Source organism: Gadus morhua, chromosome 3 (assembly GCF_902167405.1).
Source record: "Gadus morhua chromosome 3, gadMor3.0, whole genome shotgun sequence".
Taxonomy (NCBI): domain Eukaryota; kingdom Metazoa; phylum Chordata; class Actinopteri; order Gadiformes; family Gadidae; genus Gadus; species Gadus morhua.
In genome coordinates this window covers 20304368-20314225 of record NC_044050.1, presented here as the reverse complement: position 1 = coordinate 20314225, position 9858 = coordinate 20304368, and the positions used below count along the sequence as shown (strand labels likewise).

Sequence of the window (9858 nt, the reverse complement as noted above, 5' to 3'; positions counted from 1 at the left end):
TGCATTCACTCACATATCATTAGAGACATCTCCCATGACCTGTCTGCATTGGGACAAACTTGAGTAATTAAGGCTGCTTTATTGAAGGAATGGATGATTGCAGACAGGAGGAGGTGGTAAGGAGAATAACTATGTATGTAGAAGGGAGGTGTCTGCTTCGTGATGCAGCACAGGTCATCTGCAGCATGAGCTACAAAAGTGGTTCCTGCCATGGGGTAGGGAAGGAGGAAAGGGTAAATGGGGTTATTTTAGAACGAAGGACGATAAACTGACATAAAATGACCAGAAGAATATCCAATGAGTTCCTAATGGAGGTTTGGATGGATGTCAGTGGAGAATTTTCTGGGCTTGGTAAATGGGCCTAGCTGGGCAAAAAAACAACAAGACAGTGACAATCTCAGTGGAGGGCTGGTGATGGAGGAGTGTCTCCCTGAGCTAAGGATTTTGATTATAGTTTGATGAAAGCAGGAGAGAGGCCTAGGCTCAAAATGTGTAGGCAAGGGTGTGTTTGGTTTTTCTTGGAGGTCATTTGGCATTGTAATGTGAAAAAAAAAGAAACCCAAAAATGAAATATCATTTTCTGTGCTCCCGGACACTGGGATAGAGAAAGCAGTGGTGGTAGAAGCCGATCGCCCTAACCTTCTGGGGGGGAAGGTGTAGAACGACACCACAGAAGATGGACTGACGTGATTGGGAACCAGGACTACAGGCGGTGGTCAGATAGTGAAGGGGCAGTATGAGGTCAGGCAGGTAGTGAAAAAAAGTGTCCCAGATGATTTCTAGAGCCAATAAAATATAAGGTCATACTGTGTAGGTTTTAATGGTAATGTACCATTTAATGACTGCACTATGGACTCTTTAGTTATAGCTAGCTGGAAGGGACTCGGCTACAACACACTGATCCAGGACAGTTATTTAGGTTAATGGAGGGTTGCACTTCTTTGTTTACAATACATTCTAAGTCGTATAATGCTGTCGTTTGTCTGCATAAACATAATGTTAAGTACCTAGCTAGCACCGAGCGTGTGAGGCTGAGATATGGACGTTTTCTCCACGAGGAGGGTGGGGGCGCTGTTTACCACATCGTGGTGGTACTAACGGATTTTGCACCGCCTCCTGCCCCCAACCGTCCAATAGCAGCAGCAAAGGCGCCGTTCTTAAGAAAGTCTCCTCCAATCAGCGTCGACGAGAGATAGTGAATCGAAGTTTAGTTTGAGTTTGGGAGGAAAATAAAGGAAGCGCGAGCGCCGGTACTAGTTAGGAAGTGAGAACGGCATAGCATAACGGTAGCATCGTTGGACAACTTCTCCCCCCCTCTCCCCACCCCCCGCTGAACACCATATATCTGTTTTGCCAAAGTCTGAAAGAGATTTATTTTTAACCAAGGACGGCTGAAAGCCCCGACTCTTATTTTTTTCCGACAGTAACGCTAGGCTCTACAGCAGGTGTTCAGTTTCCACGCCGCTGCAAAGGAGAGCGCAAGGGGCTCAGGCAGCATCCGAAGGACCGCTCTGTGTGTGTGTGTGTGTGTGTGTGTGTGTGTGTGTAAGCGTGTGTGTCTACTTGCGCTTTTCTAAGCGGACTCTAACATCGGAATTATGTATGGACCAATCGACAATCGATGCAAAAACTGAAGTAACGGTCTTTTTTAACGGCATGCGTGTAGCGGTCCTCACGTCTTGGGATAGAGCGAGGGGCTCGCTGTCGCAGTAGCAAGTGAGAGTTGCAATGCATTCTGCTATCTAGTGTGTTACACAGAGGCGCAAGTACACTTGTATGAAGTTACATCAAGTCCTATCTCGTGTGTTACACAAACTGTTGTCTTCATCGCCCACAAAAGGCTTGATGGAATGGGTGTTTTGTTAACCTTTTTTCTCGCTTCCCTGTAACCTGAGACCCAAGTGCACGATAGGAAATAACAAGGGACCAAGGCAACCCACGGGAGAGGATTTTCTATCCATTTTGGACATTGATTCCTGCAAGCCACAATAACTAGCTGCGGGTGAAGTTAGGCGTTAATGAAGGTATCTCATAATCCCCATCTGTTTGGATAGGGGCATTGTCCACTCTCTGCAAATGGCACCTTTTTAACAGTCTTTCGGCTTTCTGTCCAGCTTGTTTGTAGACAAGCCTTGGAATTCGCAGACTCAATAGAGCATTGATTTTCTTTGGAGGGGAAATCACATACACACGGATGGATAAATTCATGCACTTTATTGCCCTCTGTTGATACTGTCAAAGAGTCAAATGATCCACACGATAAATCCCCGTTGAAGACAGCAAAACAAGCGGCGGATTTACAGCGGACAGCAGCGAATAAGCCGATAAATCTAAACCCCCTACTCCTACTCTCAGATGAATTAATTTCATGCTTGGATCAATCCGAATGAAAATGAGGTATCGCAGGGAACCAGAACCAAGGGACCTCACTACCACCAAAAGGAACTACCACAACACGGATGTACTGAAAAGCCCAACATTAGAAGAAAGTCGCGCCACTGCTGAGCTGTTCCCAACTAGTGAGTTCTGGAGCCCGGGGCACGGGAGTAAGCGCGGGGAGCCAGCCATCAGAGAGAATAAGATAACCGGTCACCCGGAGATTTGTTTTTCCGCTCGCTGTGGAGTGAGTGAGGAGCGGAGGGCGAGAGCCTCTGAAGCGTCTCTCATTAGTACCGCCAGCCTCGGAGAACCGGGTGAAGAGGAGATGGGTGGCAAGAGAGGCGAAGCCAAACACAGGCGCCCGGTCACAGACGCTATTAGGAGCAGTGGTCGGTCACCTCTCCCGGGCTCAGCCTCGGAACGCGGCTCGGTTATGGGAACTGCAAATGTGTACATCAAGCGCCCCGCGGGATCTCCGGTACACGTGGAGGAGGCACCTGCCGCAGGGCAGAGGATGATGCTGTCCACCGGGGCAGCTCGGAGTTGGATCCCGAATCTATACCTCTTTATCCTCCTCTTCTTCGCAAGCAGCTGCCACGTGTTGCACGCCCAAGGTAAGAGCAGGTTCGGCTGAATGCATAGTAGATGCAAAACAGAATAAATTCTGGCCCCAAAAATCTCCAGATTCACCCTTCGGCCCATTGCCGCGGGGCTGGGAGGGGGGGGGGGGGGTTCAACCCAAGTAGTGCTATGCTTCCCTATTGGTGCATTGTCTGAAGACGTTTATTGACAGGCTCATTTGTCACAAGGACTGCGGTGAATCGAGGGAAAATAAGATGATTATTCCCAAATTGCAAGAGAGCGTGATTTATGGGACCAAGCGTAGTGATTTATCAATGGTGGTTGGGAACGTGTCAGTGTGTAGCCTACTTCTGCTTGTCTAGGAGCAGAAGGGGACCAGGGGGTGGCGTAGGGTCATCCTAGTGGGGTAATCCCTTTGTGTTGAAAAACGAATTCATAACTAGCTATGCAAAACCACGTTATAAGTGTGTGTGCCTGCCTACTGAGCAATGCATGTGGGAATTGTGTGTCTGAATCTGCTTGTCTCAAAGCATTGATAATCCTCAGTCAATGACCTGCTTTCACACACACACACACACACACACACACACACACACACACACACACACACACACACACACACACACACACACACACACACACACACACACACACACACACACACACAGTATTAATTAAACCGCTATTAATCAAAGAGTTACCCTTTTTGCATGGCGTCTGCCCAGATCGTTGTGTGCTTAGTATGTGAGTGTGTGTTTGTTTATTTGTTTATCTATGGAGCAGGACAGCAGAAGATACTGATATTGATCCATAGTTGCTCCTGTTGCTGGATCATGTGTGCTTACATTGTTGCATACACATCCCCTTTCTCTCGCTCCTCCTTGTGTGTCCGTGGCTCACAAAGAAAAGTGTGTATCTTTGTGTGTGTGTGTGTGTGTGTGTAGGTCTGTTTGCACGTATGTGCCCCGCGGGCTTGTGTCAGAGCAGCAAAACAAAAGCAGTGGAAAAGGTCAGACTGGTGTCGACACACAGTTTTCTCTGGGTCACAGATGGCGCACCGGGCAGAATTTAAATCTGAGACGGGGATGGGGTGGGGGTTTAGGGGGGGAGAGTTTTGTAGGGTTCTAAGACATGGGTGTGTGTGTGTGTGTGTGTGTGTGTGTGTGTGTGTGTGTGTGTGTGTGTGTGTGCATATGTCTCTTTGTTTGCTCATGTGCATGTTTGTGTGTGTGTGTGTGAGTGTGAGTGTGTGTGTAACGTGTGGCAGACTGCAGAGAAGTGTGAAAGTGAGAGCGGGGGGTGTGGGGGTGGGGGGGGGGGGGGGGGGGGATGTGAGTGTGAATATGGGGCGGGGTGTCTGAGTGGGGATGGAGAGCCCGGGGGAGCTGGCAGGAGGGAGGTGGCGGAGGGGGTGAGGAAGACTGGGTGAGGAGGGCGGGAGAGTCTTTAAGCCGGGGCGGCGGGGGGGCGGGAGGGGGGGGGGGGGTGGTTGCATTGTCACTCAGCACGGACGCAGCCTGCAGCTCAATCCACGGTGACGCTCTGACGCCTCGCCGCAAGTGGTGGGGGGGTGGGTTAAAAATGTACACACACTCTCCCCCCTCACTTCTTCTCACTCCCCGACCCGTCGCCCCCACATCTAGCCCCCCTCCCCTCCCCTTTCACTCCACTGCCGGCCATTCGATCTCAGTGATAAGAAGCAGGAGGAGCAGGGAGGAGGAGCTGGCAGGGACAGCGTGAGGAGGAGGAGGAGGAGGAGGAGGATGAGGAGGACAAGAGAGACTGAGGCGGCTGCAGCGTCAGCTCTGTCCTATCTCCAGGACAGAGCATGTCAAGGTCTCGGCGCCTGCTGCCCAGGCCCCTGGCCTCTCTCTCGCCTCCTCAGACCCAGCCTCACTCACTGTCGCTGCTGCTGGTGAGGGTGGTGATGGTGGTGGTGGGTGGTGGTGGTGGGTGGTGGTGGTGGGTGGTGGTGAGGGTGGTGATGATGGTGGTGGTGATGGTGATGATGGTGGTGGTGATGGTGGTGATGGTGGTGGTGGTGTTGGTGGTGGTGGTGGTGAGGGTGGTGATGGTGGTGGTGGTGTTGGTGGTGGTGGTGGTGAGGGTGGTGGTGGTGGTGTGCATTTGTTTGTGTGTCTGTGTTTGTATTGGTGTCTTGTAGACTCTGATCAAATTGGATGTACTGTGTGCGTGAGTGAGTTAGGGAGGTTGTGTGTGTGTGTGTGTGCGTAGGGGGGCGTGGGGAGGGTGTCCAGTGGAAGGATTGATTTGATCAGCGGGCCCTGAATGAAAGCTGTAAACACTCGGCCGTCTGCCCTTCTCCCCACTGCCTTCACCAGGACCTTTGATTTGAGCAGGAAAAGGATTAAATTCATGAGCCGGTCTTGAGCCAACCTGAGCTCTCTCCACCTCTCTCACTTGCCCCCATTCTCTGTCTTTCTTTCCCCCAGACCCCCCCTCTCGCAATCTCTTTCTCTCTCTGCCGTTCCCCGTCTAGGCCTTCGTCTCCCTCCCCTTCTCGCTCCGAGTCAATCGATGCCCACACCCCTACTCATAAATGCCGGGCTTTATACGAGCCAACTCTCGTCCTGGGGAGCACATTTAAATAAGCTCATCGATCTTTCATTTTGGACTTTAAGTGACGGCAGCATTTTACTGTCGCTTCTCCACCCCTCTTCCTCTTCCGTCTCCCTCCTCCTCCTCCTCCTCCTCCTCCTCCTCCTGCTAGTCCTCTCATCAGATAACCTCCCCTCCTTGTACATAAGTTATCCTGCTGCCCCTGCAGCCGGGCTGTCACCCTGCTGGGTGTAACTCCAGCGGCCGCGTGATTAATGCCCACTGTTGGTGCGTGGTTGGACAAACCCCCACTGCAGGCTGTACCAGGAGTCCATGCTAGGCTCCTCCATTACGGACGTCAGGCCTGTCGGGCTGAGTCACCCACGGACCCGAGGAGACCTTGTCCCGCGTTGCTAATGTGAACACTGTTAATGGATGGAAGGGGGGAAAAAAGTAATACCAAAATACCGCTAGGCTTCATTACGACGAGATGATTGCTTTTGAATGTAGTGCATGTTCACGGGTCACGCACGTTTCGAGAAGCCTACTTTATCTCTTTAAAAAGTACATGACAGCTTCATGAGCCTCTGGAAGAAAGTTAGCATAGTTTCCCTGAAGGTTGTGCACAGCCGCGGGCATTTAGCGAGGTCAAGGATCTCGGCGCTGGGCTTACTCACATCGAGAGGATCTGTCAGGGTGATTTGGTTTTAATATGACAGCGTATTATTGGCTGAGCTTATGACTGATGCCTGGCTAAGCTCTTACTGGACGACGCGGCGCGCCTGAGAGAATTGAGGTTGCTGATAGGCCATTTGGATCCGGGAGAGGTCATAGAATGCAGCCAAACTGAAATTAAATAGCAGATCTACGCGTGAGTGCTTGCGCTAGCTAGAAGTGCATGCTAAACACACACACACACACACAAACACACAAACAAACACACACACACCAAAAATCACACACACCAACACACACACACACACACACACACAAAGATTTTCCTACATTGAAATGTGTCGGAAATGTTTTCTGAATGCCGTTCAGAAATGCCTCCAGGCTTTTATTGCTTTTATGGGTGTAATTTGGTTGTACGACCAGTATGTGGTGCACCAGCAGGCTCCGCTTGGCGTGGATGCAAAAATTCCATATCTGGATAATGAAAAACTGTGGGCGGAAAAAACTACAGATCCCAGCTCAGTCCCCATTAACGTCAAGCCTCTGATCACGATAAACACACTGCAATCATACGACAGCGAGAAGCACTTAACATCCCTTGGTTGGGGCTGAATGGCGAGGGAAGAATGCCAGGCTATCAGATGGCCTTCTCAGATAGACCTGAGACTTGAGACACAGCGCTCTGAAAGGATTAAGGACCTGTATGTGTCCGCTTTCCTTTGTACTACAAGATCCTATGGAAATCTGAACGCAACACATACAGTGTGTGTGTGTGTGTGTGTGTGTGTGTGTGTGTGTGTGTGTGTGTGTGTGTGTGTGTGTGTGTGTGCGCGTGCAGACATATAAGGATCTGTAGTCTGTTGACAGGGAAACCCTGCACACCAAACAGAACACTTATCAGTGTCAAAGAGTGCGAGTGAATGTACAGATAATCTTTTATCGCGGTGTAATTAGGAGATTAAATTAGAAGCCTCGTCTAACTGATTATCATCCGTCGACTTCAGTGCTGCGAAGATTGTGACCCGATTCCTCTCCTTCTCTCTGCCTCTCCTTTTCTTCTTCTCTCTCGACTCTATGCTCCTCTCTCTCACACCCACCAGCTAAGTCTCTTTTCTTTGACCATGTTATTACAAACTCATTAGCAATCCCTCTGCCGTCTGCTGCGCTGTATTTTGACTGGAGAATAAAAGGCACTTGTAGAGCAACTTTATTTAGCCAAAAGCATTTTGATATGTAGAGGTACTCCGTGGATTGCTGTGCCTCTACGACTGTTGATGCGATTTCTGAATTTAATTGTAGCCTTTATTTAAAAGCGTCATGGAAAACATACAACATTTACCATGCACACACACACACATACAGTGCATGTGTGTTTGTCCGTGTGTGTGTCCAAGTGTGGGTCATCGCAAAAATTCTAATCGAAATCTATGACCCTAAATGTTGACTTGAGGTAGACAGGATGGTAAATCCCGTATATAACAGTGACAGATGTGTGTGTTTAACTGTGTGTGCGATGTGTCTTGCGTTTCTTTACTCGGCAGTAAACCGACCGCTATTGAAAAATTGCAAAGACCCCGTATGAAGAATAAACATGTTTATGTGTGTCTGACCGTGTTTATGTAGCGTACAGGTTTTACAGGTGAATATGACAAATCTTTCCTCCTCTTATCCTTTTATTTCCTCGCACACACGCACCCACCCATGCACGCACGCACGCAAGCACGCACACACGCGCGCACACACACACACCATTTCCGGCCATCTTGGACCAGTGTCAGACGAGAATCATTCAAACTAATTTGGTATGGAGCACTCGACACAAGACCTACGATGCACCTTTCTACAAGCAAACACTCACTCTAGAAAGGTGAATTCAACCTTGATGCTTTGGCTAGTTGATGCTCAATGGTATGCAAAAGGTGCTTAATGGAGATCAAAGACAGACGGATCAGATATCACCTGTGCGCTTTAGTGGCCTGTGGATATGTCGGCCCCTGAATGGGGGCAATAGTTCAGCCAATCAGAGGGCTTTACTCTGTGGCTGGGTGTAAAGAATACCTAAAGTAGAACAGCTGCAAGACTCCAACAGTATCTTAGTTCGGCAATAAATAGCTGCAACTGGATTTAAAGTTTCCCAACTATCCATACATTTAAAAATCAATATTGCGGCTCTAAGAAACATGACAGTACAATCAGCATTGTCAAGTTCATCTCATTGTGACATTGTTAGAATGGGTCATCTCTTGTGTCTTATGTGTTTTAGAAAATATGCATTTAGTAACCGCCTTGATATCTTGTAGGCCAGGGCTTTAAACCTGATCTGGGTGGGATACAACCCTTGCTGGTCCCTCTCTCTTTGGGTTCTCTCTCTCTCTTGGCTCTCTTTCTCTTTTATCTCTCTCTTGTATCTATCTCTGTTCCTTCCTGGCCGTTCTCTCTCCCATTGCTTTCTTGGCATGTCTCTTTCTCGCTGTGATCCTTTTGTTTTGTTTTTCTTCAAGTGTTGAGCTTGGGAATCCATTGTTCTGGCCCGTGCTGTATCTATTGAGGAGGATGTGTTGCAGTAAAAGGCCTTGCCACTGATTGCTTAATGTCAGATTGACAAAGGCTGATGATTTTATTGATCATGTCCTTGTTTATGTGTTGTGTGTAAGCTGCTGTCTGGAATGGATCTGTGGGTGTGGGTGTTTGTGTCTGGAGGGGGGGGGCTATGGGACTTGGACAGAGAAAAGTTACAAAAACATGTTCTCTGTTGACAATTTAAAATAACCAGATATTACAAAACAAATTGACCGGTAGATGGCAGGAAGGCGGGCAGACTGAACAATAGATACACACAACAATTTCTCTAGCGCTCCAAAGAAGTGCGCGCACACTAGGGCTGTCAACGAATATTCGAAGTTCGAATATTCGTTCGAAATGTATCCAAAAACGCGAATTAGAACGTGAAAATTAATATTAGAATGTGAAAAAACACTCCCGCGGTACAAGCGCCTCTATCTGCTTTGTGAATGAGCCTCTGTCTGTTCGCGATGTCCCTCATAATATCGAATGTGAAAAAACACTCCCGCGGTACAAGTGTAACAGACTAGTATTGTGAAGAGCGAATGTATTTTATCCCCTCGGGGTTTCCGTACTTGGATATAGGTATTCCAGCTCGGCTATGCCATTCAATAAGCATCCGAAGTAGAGCTCAGGGAGCTAGTAGTCTGGCTGGTGAAAGCTGCTATAACGCAATGTTCTCGGCAAAGTCCGAGACAGCTTTTTTTTCATGAATCCGAACGGTGCGTAGTGCTGGCCCTTTCGCTGGCATGGTGGAAGACGTAGGCGACATGCATTTTTTTCTTTATCGATTTTAATAGGCCTTCTCGATAAATGGTAAGCAAAGCAAGGAACGTTACCACTAGCATACTTTGTAACATTCAGAAGCGGGCGTCTTCTTCAGATTACTATAGTTTGCGCGCTTGCAGGTGTGGTGGTGAAATGCAAGCGATACAAAGTTGTGGCTTTTCATGATTAGGCCTCCACGTTACTGGGCTGTTTATAGGATATATATATATCCCACTAATTTGAACCATGGTTTTGTCGCATTATTGACATATTGACGGCAACTGCGTAAAATAGGCAACCAGATATTCGAATAGTTCGAATTCGTGATTTTTT

At 48.5% G+C, this 9858-nt stretch overlaps 1 protein-coding gene across 2 annotated transcripts in view; it reads left to right on the top strand.

The window, feature by feature from the left end:
- The first annotated feature begins 1242 nt into the window (after nt 1-1242).
- The window catches only part of sdk1a (sidekick cell adhesion molecule 1a), a 255428-nt gene continuing 246812 nt past the window's right edge, over nt 1243-9858 (top strand). For both annotated transcript variants that reach the window (XM_030350672.1, XM_030350671.1), the window contains exon 1: nt 1243-2993. In XM_030350672.1, coding sequence (XP_030206532.1) covers nt 2369-2993 — 625 coding nt within the window. In that variant the 5' untranslated portion in view covers nt 1243-2368. The remainder of the gene's footprint in view (nt 2994-9858) is intronic.